The sequence below is a fragment of the Spermophilus citellus genome (assembly GCF_964194105.1).
Source record: "Spermophilus citellus genome assembly, chromosome: 17".
NCBI lineage: Eukaryota > Metazoa > Chordata > Mammalia > Rodentia > Sciuridae > Spermophilus > Spermophilus citellus.
In genome coordinates, this window is record NC_138199.1 from 63,048,002 (window position 1) to 63,065,839 (window position 17,838).

The window sequence follows — 17,838 nt, forward strand, 5'->3', positions numbered from 1 at the left end:
TCAGTGGACCATTTTGTTGGCCTTAATTGAAATTGAAATTTAAACATATCTTCATGTATCCAAGTTTTAATTTGTTCCTCCCAGATGTTAAGACTTTGTCTCTAGTTTATATTGGTGGGGTTGGGCGGAACCTTTACATAACAGAAAGTATGAAAGCTATTTCTGTCAAACAGTAAATCTCTCTGATACATTGACATTTTGGTTCTCCTCAGCTCCATAATCCCTCAGACTTGAAGCTGGAAAAGTTTTAATTCTTCTTCCTATCTTACTACATTTAATTTTTTTTTTTTTGCTTACCATATGTCATATATTTTTATAAATATTTTACATGTGTTAGTTCATTTAATTCTTGTAATTCTCTAGTAATCGTATGAACTACCCCTTTACCTCCCATTTTGCAAATAAGGAAATTAACAGACAGTTTATTTTTTTGAAAACCAGGCTTTTCCCTTCCAATTTGTCAAACATTACCCATTTTAAGATGGCAAGGACTGTTTCTACTTCAGTATATTACATGAACATTCATTCTGCTCTTTCCAATCCATTGACTGGTTGCACTTTTAGTATTTTTTGGCTCTTTTGTGGTCTTATGTAATTTGTAGATGACTTTTCATAACATTCTTAACATTTGTAAACTTATTGTGCACTCTTACTGGTCTCTTTAATTTGTGCTTTTTTTTTCCTCACAATGAAAAAGTTAATAAAAAATGTAATGCTTTCTACCATTACTTCACCTCATCAGTTTGCATTTTAAAGGAAACATACCAGAGACTTCCCAACTCACAGAAAGTATAATAAAGACAGGAGAAAGAAAAAATATACATAGTTATTTATACAAATAGCAAAGAGTTGGCTGCTAAAAAGTTCAGAAAGGAAGAGTAAAGAAGATTCAAAGTTGTGATATTATTACAGAAAAGAGGAAGAATTCTCCAGCCTGAAAGAGAAGTTTCCTGATTCAATGGAATCATTAAACACTACTACAATGAACAAAAAAATAATTCACAGCTGATCACATCTTATTGGACTTTTGATATAACTGGGATAGAGATTTCATTTTTATAATGAAATTCAGGATAAAATTCTGGACATTTTCAAACATTTATTTCAAATTAGAGTTTAAGGTAACCTTAAAGCAAAAGCCTCTGGAAAGGAAATATGACTCAACAGGGTAGAAAGCATTACATTTTTACATTTAATTTTTGACAGATTTTATATATTCTTCTGTTGTCTCTCCCTAGTTCATACCTTCATTGAATTTTCCAGGACTTTTGCAGTGAGTAGTCTTCAAACTACTACTCAGTCTGGTATTCATTCTGTCCCAATAGAAATAGCTGATTTTATATATTTGTATTTTTCATAATTTTAATCAATATATCTTGTCCTGAATCCTTAGGACCAGAAGTATTTCAAATTTGGAGCATTTCAGATTTTTGGATTTGGTATTCTCAGTCTATAGTTTAAAATAGTTAACATTTTAAGTTAGATACATTTTTTTTACTTCTAAAAAAATTGAATGAAATAATTGTGAGAGAAAAGTAACTGAAATAAATAAATTATGCATTTTTTTCAGTTAACTGATGCAATTTAACTAGTTGATGGATTTGGCAGTATAGTCATTCCATGAAAGAAAACTAAGTGATTTTAATGAAATATTATCTTCTTTTGTGAGTAAAATAACAATTTATGTTTTCATTTTTTAATATAGCTAAAATTTATACTGAAAATTCCTTTTAAAAAATTAAAACTAAAGGTATCATTCATCTTGTCATCTCTTCACTACTTTTGTTTTGCATATTGACGTTCATCTGCACAAATGTGAGTTGTAATGATAATATACTGCTTTATATTGTTTTACTAAATTTTATATCATGAATATTTCCTGCAAATCTGCAAAGATTTTATTATTTTGCATTAATGTTTATATAGTAGGTCTATCATAGTTATATATCATATATCATCCTCATTAACACCACACATACAACAGTGAACATTTTGAATCATTTTCTTAGAATAAATTCCTAGAAGCATACAGAATTTTAAGGTCAAAGTGGCATTTACTATTTATTTCCCTAAAAGTTTTACAGATTTACAATGCCATCAATAACAATTGAGAAAATTCATTTTTCCAAAAGATGGTTTTGAGTAATATCATACACCAGAAAAACATGTTTTCTCAAATGGTATATATAGTTTTTATTTATTAGTTTATTTCAAAGGTAGATTTTTTTAATTTGTTTTAATTAGTTACACATGACAGTACAATGCCTTGACATATCATACATAAAGGTAAATATTTTTAAATGTTTGTTTTCTATGTTGTAAGAATCTGAGTTTAAAAAATACAACATTAAAACATAATTGTGGGTGGGGGATATAGCTCAGTTGTTAGAGTGCTGGCCTCGCATGCACAAGGCCCTAGTTTCAATTCCCAGCACCACAAAAAAAAGAAAAAAAAACATAATTGTTATTTTCAAATGTATAATGTGTATCTGCTAAAATGAAGTGATATCTATCTCTGGTTTATAAAGGAATGTTATGATTATTTTAAGAAATCTAATTTAAGAAATTTTGAATAAAACTTTTCAGTGGAGTATTTCTGGTTAATCACCAGGAAATGAATAAATGAAATGGATGAAATTCCTTATGATAAACTTCAAACTAGTTCTGGACATTGTTTTTTTTTTCTGTTATGTGAATTCTTTTTTTTTATTAGTTGCTCAAGACAATACAATGATCTTGACATATCATACATTTGATTCAAATAGGGTATGAATTCTCATTTTTCCACCTGTACAAATTGCAGGATCACATTGGTTATACATCCGTGTGTATACATACAACAATCCTAGTGTCAGTTGTATTCTGCTGCCCTGCCTATCCCCCCCTCCCCTCCCCTCTCTTCCCATCACTATTCTCTACCCATTCTACTGTGACACTTATCTCTTTCTCTCTCTTTTTTTTTCTTCCCTTCCCCCTCATGTGGACATTGTTTTTGAAGCAATATTTTTAAAAACTCTGATGGAAGACTTGGCAGTCACTTAACACATAATTAAATTAGTGTCACACTGGCACAGAAGACTTATAGATTAAGTAGGACAAACTAGGTAACTGAAACAGACCTACAATAAATAAGATAAAGTAAGCATTTCAAATTAGTGATAATTTCTATCAGTGGGACAATTTCTTAACCATTTGGATGGAAAAAAATAGTTAGGTCCCTACTGTGTACCATACTCCCAAATGAAAGCACTAGAAAAAAATCAATATTTTTATATTTTTGGATTAGGATCCTTTCAAAGAATAATATTAAAGGTAGAAAGAAACCATAAAGAAAAAGACTGACAATTTTGACCACTTTTTTAACTTGTAAAAGTTAAAAGAAAAAAAAAGAAAACTAAAATGCAAAAAAGTATTTATTTTAAAAACTATGTTATTTGATTAAATAAATATGACAAAGGATTAATGTCTGAATATTCTTACAAATCTACAAAACAAAAGTAGGCATTCATCCCAATAGAAATATGAGCACAAGGCATGAGCACACAATTCACAGAGATTGCTAATAGCCAATAAAGATGTTAAAAATACCAAAAACAGTGAGATGCCATTTCTACTGTATAAATAAATATTAATAATACTCTCCAGTGATTATGGTGAGAGTGAGAGGAATGTGATCATTCTCACATAAAATCCTTCTGGAGAGCAATTTGACAAGAAGATAGGTCAGAAACACAACCCATTGACCCAGAAATGTTGCTTCAGGCATTTTGTTTCAAGAAAATTATAAGGTACCTGTGCCAAGGTGAATATACAGTGATATTTATCATATTGCTGCTTATAATGTCACTTATCATGAGAGAAACTAGAGCATGATAGGATTCAGACTGCTGCCTAGTGTAGTGGCGCACACCTATAATCCCAGCAACTAGGAATACTGAGGCAGGAAGATTGAAAGTTCCAGGCCAGCCTCAGCAACCTAGCAAGGCCATCAGTTACTTAGCAAGACCCTATCTCAAAATTTAAAAAAATAAAAATGACTGGAGATGTGGCTCAGTGGTCAAGTGCCCTGGATTCAATCCCTGAAACCAAAAAGAATAGATTCAAACTATGAAAAACTTTAGACAAACTAATATTTTTGTACCTCAGTTTCCTCATCTATAAAATGGAAATAGTAATATTCATTAAATAGAACTATTATGCAAGTTAACATGCTTAGAAACAATTCTGGACACAGGCCATTTCATTGTAGGCTATGATTGTAACAATAGAAAACCAAAATAATCTCAATATCCAACAATGAGATATTGGCTATGTTAATTATGATTTAGTCATATAATGGAAATTCTATACTTATTAATGTGTGTTTATGTTTTTTAAAGAGAGAGAGAATTTTTTAATATTTATTTTTTTAGTTTTCGGTGGAAAACTTTATGGGGTGCTGAGGATCGAACCCAGTGGCCTGCGCATGCCAGGCGAGCGCGATACTGCTTGAGCCACATCCCCAGCCCCTTTCTTTATGTTTTTAAAGGAAAAAATATTTTCACTTTACATTGCTCACTGGAAAGAGCAGATTAGGAAACAGTATGTATAGTATGATTCCATTTCTTTAAAAAATAAGCTTATGTGATCCAGACAAAATTCAAAGAATATGTTAATAGTGTTTCTGTCTGGCTAGTGGGAGAACAGATATTATTTTGTTTATTATTACTAAGTTTTCTATAATGAACATATATTTTACTTATTTTAAAACTAATAATAAAATAAAGGAAACAAGCAGTTCCTCGAGTAAACTGTTTCTGTAAGAACCAGAAGTCCCTCTCCTAGGAATACAGCTCAGAGACTTGAAAACATACAAAAATCTTGTTCATGAATGTTCATAACACCATTATTCATAATAGCCAAAAAAGTGAAAGCAACCCAGTGTTCCTCCATTAATAAAAGGATAAGCAAAATATGGTATATCCATATAATAGAATTTTTGGCAATAAAAAAAATGAAGTGCTTTATGACATTTATTTATGACACAGATGAACCTCCAAAACATTATGCTAAGAGAAGGAAGTCAACACAAAAGGCACATATTTCATGATTTCGTTTAAATGAAATGTTCAGAATAGACAATCTGAAGAAAAGATAGTAGTTTGCTGGTTGCTAAGGGCTAGACAGATGGGGCAGTAGAAAGTGACAGCTAAAAATATAGGATTTCTTTGGGGGAATGATGAAAATGTTTAGAGTTTGGATAATAGTAGTAGCTGCACAAGTTTATGAATTCATATACTGAAAATCACTGAATCATGTACTTTAAAAGGGGGAATTTGGTGGAATGTGTATTTTAACTGAAAATAATGTTTAAGAAAAGTAAAATAGGGGCTGGGGTTGTGGCTCAGCAGTAGAGCACTCGCCTGGCATGGGCAAGGCCCTGGGTTCTATCCCCAGCACCACATAAAAATAAATTTAAAAAGATACTGTGTCCAACTACAACTAAAGAATAAATATTAAAAAAATAAAAAGAAAAGTAAAATTGAGTCTTGGCTATAAGACACTGGGATTTTTTTTTTTATTATTGTTTTGCAGTATTAGGGATTGAACCCAGTGCCTCATGCATGCTAGGCAAGTGCCCTACCACTGTGTTACATCCCTAGCCCTTATTATTTTATTTTTGAGACAGTGTCTCATTAAGTTGTAATCCTCCTACCTCAGCCTTCTCGTAGTTACAATTATAGGCATGTGTCACCACACCCAGCTCTAGATACAGAATTTATTTTAAAACATTCGTTAGCAAATTAAAACCTAATTTTTCACTGAATTCTGTAATTGTATTTATGGTTGGTTTGTTTTGCAGTACTAGCGACCAAAATCAGGTTTTACTGCATGCTAGGCAAGCACTCTATCACTGAGCTATACCCCAACAACTTAGTTTTGAATTTTAAGAGTTTTAAATTTTAAATTTAAATTTTTAAGTAAATTATAAATGACCAAATAGTTACATCTTTATAGCCTCCCCTACTTTTTAAATGAAAAGTTTGGCTGTTTTAAAATTGATACAGGAAGATGTTTGTCAGACTTAAGGTTTTTTTTTTTTAATATTTGTACTAGTTTTGGAGTTTTTAACTTTACTTAAATGCTCAGTTATCATTCTAATGACTTTTAGACAGGTATTTTGTTTTATTTGAGTTTTATTTTATTGGGTTAAATTTTATTTTATTTTATTTTATTTATTATTTATTTTGTTTCATTTGGAGACAGGGTCCCAGTTGCCCAGGTGATCCTCTTGCCTCAGCCTCCCAAGTGGCTGAGATTACATGCATGGGATTATTGCCTAATGGTGTCTAACCAGCTCAGAGAGTTTAAATGAGAATATGTCTAGTCATGTCTTCTCCAATAAACTGTCAGCTCTAGATCCCATTTTATGGTGTGCAAATGGTTTAAATATGTTTTAAAATAATGTAAGCAGTATAAATAGTTCTCATTTTTGCTTTTATGATTTCCCTTTCTCCTGTTCCCATCCCTTTCCCTCCCCTGACCTTTCTTGTGCTCCAAAATACAAAAAAAAAAAAAAAAGAGTTAGAGTGTAATACCTACTTTTTGTAATTTTTTTTTTTTTTTGAGACAGGGTCTCTTTAAATTGCTTAGGGCCTTGCTAAGTTGCTAAGGCTTGCCTCAAGCTTGCAGTCCTTAGCCTCCCAAGTAGCTGGGATTTATAGGCATGCAATTTCCTCACCTGGCTTAATACCTTCTTTTTAACTAATACTTTCCATAAGCATTTATTGAGCACCTACGATATGTAAAGGCATTATGCTAAAGTTAATGGTACAGAAAGGAAATGTATAGATTCAGACAGTGAAAATGGCGTATCAAAGAACTACTCTGGGAACAGTTAGGAGGGCAGTAGTCCATATAGAGATGGCCTGGCAAGACTTCCTTTTATCATCAACATAATTAGAAGGTTGATATTTGAAACCAAGACACATCTGTGATATAGTTTTAGAGAACTGTTAAAGTCTAGTTTATGTTTTTCCCTTAGTATATCCATAATTACATAAGCGCAGGAAAGAAATCTTGAAAAAGTCAAAGGGATCCTCCCCAAGACATGTGTATAAGGCAAAAGTCATTTTTTTAATTGGCATGAATGCAGGCAGTACAGATGCAGTGACACTGGGTGAAACTTCAGTTTCTACTTCCATGGCTGCTTAACATGTTTAAGATCTTTTAAACCATCAGAATTTTTAGGGGCTTTGCTTCCCCTAATAATATACCCATTATATTAAAAAGCAAAATACCATCATTAATTTAAAGGAATTACTGTTCTCATTGCTGTTTTTAAAGAAATCAATAATCCTATTTAATTTGCACTGCTTTCTACACAACTGATTTTCATCTGATACATATTAGTACAGCTATATTGGGTTAAATATGAAATACATCCTTACTGGTTCATAAAGAGCCTTAGGCTCTCTGGATGGCCCATTACAGCCTGCTTCACCCCATGTACTACATCCCTGACTCCCTACAATCCAGTAATTAAAAGGTTATCCTCAAGCATAGCTGGAGGCCCTTAGAACCCTTTTTCACTACCTTTGCAAGCTTATTGATTGCTAATACATGGGTCATCCCCATGTTTAATCATTTTGAATATTGCCCTGATTTTCTGATTGTTGGGAGTAACTCATTATTGTTTTGTCAGTTTGCCTTCTGCTGTCTAGTGTAATCAGATAGCTCTAGCACACCTGCATTGCTTTTCTATGTAAGACTCTGTAAAAATTCAGAATTTAATTAGTCTCAGAATAAGCCCAGAATGCCATCATACTGTAACCCTAATAATCTACTAAAACACACCACTTCCCCCCACCTCCATTTCCTAAATGTTGACAGTTCCACCTAATTCTCTGTTCTCTTGTCCTTCCTTTTAGTTCGCTTTGCACCATACAGGCCTCCAGATATCTCCCTGAAGCCACTGCTCTTTGAAGTACCCAGTATCACTACAGAGTCGGTGTTCGTTGGCCGGGATTGGGTTTTCCATGAAATAGATGCTCAACTTCAAAGTTCAAATGCCAGCGTGAACCAAGGAGTGGTGATTGTGGGAAACATTGGATTTGGCAAAACTGCCATCATCTCTAGGCTGGTGGCCCTCAGCTGCCATGGTACACGGATGAGACAGATCGCCTCAGATAGCCCACATGCCTCCCCCAAACGTATGTATTCCTTTTTAAAGAATTCCCTACTTAGTTGGGTCTGAAATTTTTTCTGATATGTGTGTGTCAGGCAATATATCCTTTTATTTTTTTAATTTATTTATATATTCTAATTAGTTATACATGACAGCAGAATGCATTTTAATTCATAGTACACAAATGGAGCACAATTTTTTGTTTCTCTGATTGTACACAAAGTAGAGTCACACCATTTATCCTTTTATTTTTTTGATCTGTAAAATTTGACTTGCATGTGAGTATCATTACTCAGAATTCAGAGAAAGAATATAATACTCTGTGCATCCAGTAGTCATCTGTGAGTGACTGAGAAAATCTTTCTCATGGAATAAATTTATGACTCTTCCTGCTGACTGTATGGCTGCTTTGTCCTTTGGATAATGATTACAGCACTTGCCTGTGGAGCCATTTGCATCCATCACTGTCAGATTTTCCTCAACCTGTGCCCATTTCTTCTTGTTACATGCCAGCACAATCTGTTCGCAGCCTTCATTTCTTTGCTGTTGATGTCAGTGTGCTCTGATTGGACTTGAGCTTTATTGTGTTCTTGAAGGATTTTTTCTGCTTCCTTTGAAAAGATGATGAGTTCTCATTTGGCTTCTTTTATCACAACTTTAATGATCACCACCAGTCTCTTGTTTGATTATTTTAAAACACTCATATGGTACGTATTATATGCCAAAGATTCTCTAAGAGCTTTACAAATATTAATTCATCCAATCCTTTTATAAACTCAGTGAGGTTGTTCCTGTTGTCTTCATTTCACAAAGAAGTAATCTGGGGCTCAGAGAGGTTAAATAAACCTCCCAGGTTTTAACCGCCAATAAATGGTGAAACTAAGAATTCTGGTTTCAGAGGCCATTCTCACTCATTTTTCTGTGTGGCTTCTCCTTATTGGTGAAACTCACTCAAGTAAAGAAAATAAAAGAATGTATATAAATGTTCTTTCTGTATATACATATGTATAGCATCCATTTACCTTGTTTCTTTTAATTGTGTCAGAACATAAAAGAAAGCTGTGGCTCTACTAGTCCAAATCAGTAATCTAGCCCACCACACTTTGAGATAACCTCTAGAAATGGTTTGTATGAGATCATAGCAGTTATGGGGTCTAAAGTCAGGAACCCACTATATACCCTTCAGATATCCTGGCTTCCTACTGAAATTAGTATTCTTTTATCAAAAAGACAGATTGCCTCTGGTAAAGTTATGAATGTCTAACCTGTAGAAGAAAACTAACTTCTATGAAAAAAATCAGTTGAAAAAGAAATAACCCTCTTTACCAGTGTATGGTAAGAAATGTTATGAAAGAATTCTTATCTTAAGGGGAATGTCATGTTTAGATTCTAAATGAAACTTTTCTAAGCTAGACTAACATACTACTCTGAGAGTCAGAAACCCAGGATTTGTGTCCCAGCATTCAAATTGACCGCAGTACTTTGTGACCTTGAGAAAATCACTTTAATTGTTTAGATCTCAGTTTTCTCATCTGCAAAATGAAGCAGTATGGTTAAAATTTTGCTTCTGAGAATATTTTCATGGTTGAAAGTAAATTTTCATACTATTATACTATTTTCCTTTAAGTGCTTAAAGTCTATCACACAAAACTACCTTTTATCTGAGTTGTCCAAGAGGTAAGCTATTTTCGTGTGTCAGAAAGAAAACCAGATAGCTAATAGTCTCTGACTCCTCTGTATATCAGTGTTGTAGATAACAGAGTGGTAGAATCATACATGACAATAGATAAATCCCAAGGGCAAGAATAGCTGCTTTCTCAGAAAGCAAAGGTAACTGGGAATAAGAGCAAGAGTTAATTGAAAATAGTCCTTGTACTCCCCAAAGCAGAGATTCTTTAAGGGTAGTTCACTAAGTTATTATCTAATATCCATTGCCTTTTATCTCCTGAAAATCTCCAGAACACTGGGACATTCTGCATTCATGAGATAAATGCCCATTGTTGAGACTATAGATTTGGCCTGATAGTGAACTTTAAAAACTTGAAGCTGAGAGGGCAGTACATACCTGTAATCCCAGCTACTTGGAAGGCTGAGAAAGGAGGATTACAGGTTCAAGGTCAGCCTAGCCAATTTAGCGAAATCTAAAAGGAAGGGCTGGAATTGTGGCTCAGTGGTAGAGCAATTACCTAGCCACATGTAAGGCACTGGGCCCGATCCTTGGCACCACATAAAAAATAACTAAATAAAATAAAGTTAGTGTGTCCATCTACAACTAAAAATATTTCTTAAAACTTTTCTTAAAATTCAAATTAAAAGGGCTGGAAGGATAGCCCAGTGGCAAAGTGCCCTAAGTTCAATCCCCATTACTGAGAAAAAAAAATTTTTTTTAAAGAGAGAGTGAGAGAGGAGAGAGAGAGAGAGAGAGAGAGAGAATTTTTAATATTTATTTTTTAGTTCTCGGCGGACACAACATCTTTGTTGGTATGTGGTGCTGAGGATCGAACCCGGGCCGCACGCATGCCAGGCGAGCACGCTACCACTTGAGCCACATCCCCAGCCCCAAAAAAAATTTTTTTGAATAGTCAGGAGAGATACAGTATGTGATAATATGTCTATCAGAATTACATAGAAATAGCATTGCCTTATACAGAGTAATTATTTTTGTAATCTGTTGATTAAACTACATTTTTGTAATCTGTTAGTCAAACTACATTCTACCACTACCATCTTAACAGACTAGTAGTCCTTAAAGAAGAATCAAGAATAAGTAACTGATATAATGCAAGCTATTTTTCAGCATAAATTTGTTATTAAATGAGCTGGCACTTAAAAGGTTACTTGCAGCAGCAGAATTTTTTCATTAATCAATAAGAAAGATGTCAGAGGGTTAGCCTAATTTTTTACAGAGTTTAACTTACATTAAACTTGAATAGGTTTATCTGGTATCTCACTGACCTTCATAATCTTTGGTCATTGGTATCAGAGATGTAATTGTACTAATAATGAAAATAAATGAAAAGCTATGGTGCTTCTGACTCCCCTCCAACCCACCCACCCCCACCAAGTCATCTGTTCTTTCTTTTATAATACTTCATTGCCTGGCTTTCTTTTCTTTACAGACAGTCCCTCAGCCTGCCCCCTCATTGTCATTTCCCTGGTAAAGTACAGAAAAGCTGTCAAAGCAGGCACTACCCTGTCATCCTTCTTTCCACCTACTTTCCCAAATCTCACTTCTCCCATCATTCTCTGCCACCATCACCTATACCCCCAACACACACACACACACACACACACACACACACACACAAAAACATTTTGTGAAAATAGACCTGTTGTATAATTCAGATATTGTAACATTAACTACAGCTATTCTCAGTGCAGTAAAGAAGTTCTTTTAATACAAGACTATATTTTCCTATCACTAAAATGGCCCAATGATAGTTACTTGAATTTGACATTTGTTGACAGCTACTAAACCCCCAAATAGCTGCTAGGTAAGTAACCCCCACTCTCCCTACTCTGCTCATTTCATAAGTCTGTTTTGCCATTTTGATGTGCATACTAACTACCACCTATTAACTTTTATTTCTACTGTGTTCTGAATATCAAATAGAAAATAAGACTCTGAAAGACAAAAAAAATAAGGGCATCTCCAAAAGGGACCAGCTAGAAGTCAGAATATTTGAATAATAATTACACACAAAATTAAAATCAAAATAATGGGAAGAGTGGGGGGAAATAAACACCATGAATAATAACAGTGACAGATAATCACTGAACTTTGCCTCTATTCAAAATGTCATGTATTTCTTCAGACTTTTATACACTGTCATCTCCTATACCCACCACCCTGCCATTATTAAGAACTTATTTCGTAACCAAGGAATCTACCAGTTGGATGAAAGAAATCTAAATTCACTCTTACTGGTAAGGAGTTAAGTGAAGACTACCTTCTTCTTTTCAATAACTATTGGCCATCAAATAATTAGTGCCTGTTTTAGAAATATGGTCTTATTTATAAATATGGCTTCTAATTTCTAGTAGTACTTAAGAATATGTTTTCTACATTATAGGAACAAATAGAATTTTTTTAAAAAATTGTAATCTTATGGAACTATAATTTACAACCCATGCAGTTCACTCATTTAAAGTATTAAGTTCAGCCTGTATAAAATTCATTAGTCTAATATTAGAACATTTTTATCCTACTAAAAGAAACCCATGACTCTTAGTAGTAAATCCTGTTTTTCCCACTAATCCCCTACCTCCAGCCCCAGGAAACCCTTAGTTTACTTTCTGTTTCTATGGGTTTCCCTATTTGGGGCATTTCATATAAATAGAATCATAAAAGGGTCATTTTGACTTGACTTCTTTGACAGCATAGTATTTTTAAGGAACATCTATGTTATATATTTATATCTCATTTCTTTTTATTGTCACGTTTAATCCATTGTGTGTCTATATTGCATTTTATCTATTCATCAGTTGATTGACATTTGAGCCACTTTCTGGTTTTTGCCTATTTTAATCATGCTTCTCTGAACATTTGTGTACAAGTTTTTGTGTAGATATGAGTTTTTATCTCTATTGGGCATATAGCTTGGAGGGGAATTGCTGAATTGCTGGGTCATAGAACAAATGGAATTAACTAATCATCCTTTAGTTCAGGCTTATATGATTATCTGATGCAAACATCTCATCTTTTTAATCCAGATGTGGATGCCAACAGAGAGTTGCCACTCACACAGCCACCTTCAGCTCACTCATCTATCACAAGTGGGAGCTGCCCAGGAACTCCAGAAATGCGTAGGCGACAGGAAGAAACTATGCGAAGATTAGCCTCACAGGTAAAACAGAATTCCCAAACTGGGGACATGCTGTTTGCATTTTAACATTAAGGCTATATAGGGAGAGCCTTGGCAAAGTAAAAAAATATATGTGAAGGTATACCATGAGAATGTGGAGAAAAGTTTCTGGGTTTTTTCATTTGTTGTTATCCCTAGGGAAAAAAATACCTTATTGTGTTGGAATCAGAACCTTACAGTTGGAATAACTTAGAAATGGAGTCTTCTGAGGAATCAATAAGGAAGTAGAAACTCAAAGAAGTTACATGGTTTACCCACGATCACAGTATAAGTAATTAATAGGTTTTTTTACTTTTCTTTCTAGCTCAAAACTCTTTCTTTATATATTCTGTCTATATTTATGCTATACTTTATACTTATACTATATTTATACTTTATATGTACATTTATACTGTACATTTTTTATGTTTGAGTTCTCTTTTTCTCAAAGTAACATATATACATAGAAAATCAAGTAATGCTCAAAACAAGCAGTTTCCTTTCTCTTCCCAACTCATCCATTCCCCAAAAGCAGCCACTTTCAATTGTCTGGCTTTTTTAATCTCAATATTTTTAAATAATACCCATATATTGCTCTAACTTTTCTTATTCATTTACACGTTATCTCTTACTTATTATAATGATGAGGATAGCTCTTTCACTTTCCTCCTGTCATGCTCCAAGCACAATTACATCATGATTTTTGGCTGAAACCCTATTACAATATTTTAAGCATTAATACTGTGCAATCATGATTCACTCTGGAACAAAGGACATTTCCTTCTTAAAAAAATTCTATGGGATTTATGAAATGCCTCATTTTAAATTGTACTTATTTTTCTTCAGATCTTTGACTAAGTCATTCCATAATTCTTACTATAATTTTATAAAGTGCATCTTAGTACTACTTTTCATGCTTATCAGTTAAATTTTCCCCTCAGAGATATCCATTCTAAAGCCCATGAAGCTCAGTCTAGACCCAGGATGTTATTAAGGCTTGCCACCTCCTTTTTATTTTGAAAATTATTATCACTTCTCTTTTATCCCATATCACCTTCCTTCTTGATTTTATTCTTCATTTTCTTGGAACAGATCCTCCAAGAGCTTCCTAAGAAATTATGCATATAACATAAGTTTTTTGAGACTTAACATTTCCAGAAGCATCTTTATTCTATGCTCATACTCTTCTGTTTGTTTGACATAATATATCACTCTAGATTAAAAATTATTATCCCTCATATTTTGAAGGCATTGCCCCATTGTCTTGAACTTCAAAATTGATGTCAAATAATCTTAATACTATTCTTATTCAAAATTCTTTGTATATACCTTTTTTCTCTCCAGAAGCTTTTAAGATCTTTTTATCACCATATTCTTGGAACTTTTTTCATAATTATGTTGGTACATAGCAAGCCCTAAAAATACTGTTTAATTTTGGAAAATGCTTTTGTATTGTTTATCAATAATTTCCTCCTGTTCTGTCATTTTATAACTCTTATTAACTTGGTTAATAGGAGCTAATCAAAAATTAGATTTCCTGTGCTGATACTCTAGTTTTCTTAAATTTCTATCCTGTTTTTCATGTTCTCGTTTTTGGTTTTGGATTTTTTTTTTTCCTTATAAGCCACTTTGGTAGATTTCTTCAACATTACCTTCCAATCCTTTCCTTCCCCCCCCAAAAAAATATATATATATTTTGGCAATGATTATTTTAATTTCCATTAGTTTTTTTTTCTTTTTCTGCAGTTGTCCCCCTTTTTATTTAGCATCCTATTCATGTTTTATGTATGCAGTGTGTTCTCTTTTCCTTTATGATTAGGTACTGTAAAACTAATTGGAAGGTTGTGTGTGCAGACAGCAAGATGATCCATTCTTTATTGGAAATACCCAAAAGTCATTGTCCATATTCTCCAGCAAAGAATCCTCCAGTTCCTTGCCTGGGTGCCAGCAATCTGGAGCTGGGTAGAAGAGGGATAGGGTTTTACCAGTCAGTGTATGACTTTTGCTGAAGTCCTCCCCCTCTTTTTTTTCTTTTTTTTTCTTTTTTGGTTCTGCACCTTATCCCTACCTTTGTCTATGTTTGGTGTCCCTAAGTCTAGATTCTCTCCTGTTTAGTTTCTCTAGTTAAATATAATTCTCATTCCACTGACTCTTGAGGAGGTTATCACCTGGCTGGACAGGGTGTAGAAATGGAGATATGGGGATGTAAACTTTACAGAAATTCTGTTTTCAGCTCCCTTCCTCACACTCATCTTCCACTGCTTCTAATTCCTATGCTTTTCTGAAATTTTAAAGATGGTCTGTAATAGCATAAGGTTATATTTTTTTTCGATCTGGCTAAGAGCCAGAAGCAGCTGTTTCCCCAATTTACATTATTAATTACCCCCACAGATTAGCATACACTCATCTACAAATGAGCTTCTGTAAACAGAAATTTCACTCAGATTTATTCCTCACAAATTGTAAGTTCAAAAGAGACATCTGTTTTTCCCTGAATATTCTCTGTGTAAATGGTCCCCAATTTCTTCTTTTTTAGAACAAGTAGAATAAATATTGTAGAAATATGTGAATGCTGAGGAGCTTCCACCATCAGTCTTTCAGCTATTCATTTAGAATATAACTTTGGAAGCACCAAAAATCCAAAACTAAAGATAAATCAGTGGAAAAAAACAGACACAAATCTCTATATTATGTAGCTCACGTTTTCATGGTGGGAAGATAATAAACAGATAAATATATAATATGTCAGGTAATTGTTAAAAAATCTTAGAGAATTAAGTCTTCTTGTTAAGTCTTAGTTCCTCTCTTAGAAAGAAAAATCCCAAGATATTTATGTTCAATATTTAGAAAATGTTAAATATTGTAGTCAGGCATGGTGGCACATGCTTGTAATCCCAGTGTCTTGAGAGGCTAAGGCAGGAGGATCACAAGTTCAAGGCCAGCCTTAGCAGATAGCAGCAATTTAGCAAGGCCCTGTCTCAAAATATAAAAAGACTGGGGATGTAGTTCAGTGGTAAAGTACTCCTGGGTTTAATCCCCAGTGCAAAAAGAAAATGTTAACATACATTTATAGGAAATTTGACTATTTCTACTTAGTTGAGAAGTATATTTTAAATTTTATGGTTATTTCTTCCTTAAGCAAATAAATAAATCTGTTTGCACCTAGAGGTGAGATACATTTAGAGATTTTTTTGTTTTTGTTATGTTTATGGTATTGAGGATCAAACTCAGTCTCTCATGCATGCTAGGCAAGTGCTCTACCATTGAGCTATATCACCAGCCCTTTTTATTTTTTATTTTGAGACAAGTTCTCATTAAGTTGCCCAGATTAGCTTCAAACTTACCAGGCTCTGGCCTCAGTCTCATGAGTAGCTGGAATTACAAGCCTGTGCCACCAAGCCTGGCTGGGATATGTTCAAGTTTGTGCTAAACACTGTTTAAGAAATGCCCCAGGAGGAGTGGGGAGGGATTTGTGGCTCAGCACTAGAATGATCACCTAGCACATGCAAGGCACTGGGGGTTCGATCCTCAGCACCACATAAAAATAAACAAATGAAATAAATATATTGTGCCCAACTATAATTAAAAAAAAAATTTTTTTAAAAGAAATGCTCCACTGAGTTAGGTGGTGCATGCCTGTAATCCCAGTGGCTCAGAGGGCTGAGGCAGAAGGACCAGGAGTTCAAAGCCTGCCTCAGCAATGGCAAGGAGCTAAGCAATTCAGTGAGACCCTATCTCTAAATAAAATACAAAATAGGGCTGGGGGTGTGGCTTGGTGGTTGAGTGCCCCTGAGTTCAATCCCCGGTATCCAAAAAAAAAAAAAAGAAATGGCCCCTTCAATTGAAATTTAATGTTATCCCAGTAATTGTGCTACATGTTAACAGTTCAGCTATGAAAGTTTATGCTGTGAAAGCATAGGGCAGAAACTAGCAGTCTTGTTTCTCACCAATAACAAATCAATAAGCAGACATTAACTTTCCAATGAGATTTTCAAATCTGCTAGTATTTTGATGAAGTAGGCTAATATTCAAAAAATTTTGAAACCTCTTGATTTGACATAGTTCTTTATGTCAGTTCATATATATCAGTAATTACCGTTGGTATTTCACAATATTGCTCCTTCTGGTGCTGTTAATTGAGAGTTTTTGTTATTACTTTAGAACAGTTTTGTTTCTCAAAGAAACAGTTTGTACTTGAAATATAGCAGATTTTGCTAGGTCAGCATCTCTCAAGCAAATCTCCTATATTTCTTCTGAAATGCCTTCAGAATAGAGAGGCACAGAGATTTTATTCTGGGCCTTGCCTGCATATGTAAATTTAACTATAACAGCAATGGTACATACAGAATTCATAGGACATAGAGACATTGGCTTCCATTTGCTAAGGACTTAATATGTGTTGCTGCTCAGTACTATTTTTTATTTTTGTTGTCTTGTTCATTCTTATCTTAACCCTATGAGTTGTTTAATTATCTTCATTTTATAGATGAGAAACTGTGTCTCTAGCAATTACTTTTTTCAAAGTCATACTGTTAATAAATAGCAAAGCTAGTAATCAAAGCCAGTATTAAGTAATCCTGTTATTATCCTCATTCTGTAAATGAGGAAACAGAGCTCTAAGAATAAATAACTTACCTCAGTATATTAGTGAGTCAAGATTTAAATTGAGTCAGGCAGGCTTCAGAACCAACCTATTCTTTTAATCACTGCTGCCTCTCTCTTTTTTTAGTATTCTATCAGTCATTGAATTTGGCTTCAAAGCTAAATAAATAAATAAAGGTGATGAAGATGTTCCTTTTAGTCATTTTGTCAAGTTAATATTCTTCT

General features: G+C 33.8%; 1 protein-coding gene across 1 annotated transcript in view; it reads left to right on the forward strand.

Annotated features, from left to right (window-relative positions):
- TANC2 (tetratricopeptide repeat, ankyrin repeat and coiled-coil containing 2) overlaps positions 1-17,838 on the forward strand; it is a 477,945-nt gene that overhangs the window by 350,560 nt on the left and 109,547 nt on the right. The window contains exons 12-13 of the mRNA XM_081272685.1: positions 7,911-8,192; positions 12,881-13,014. Of these exons, the coding sequence (XP_081128811.1) occupies positions 7,911-8,192; positions 12,881-13,014 (416 nt within the window). The remainder of the gene's footprint in view (positions 1-7,910; positions 8,193-12,880; positions 13,015-17,838) is intronic.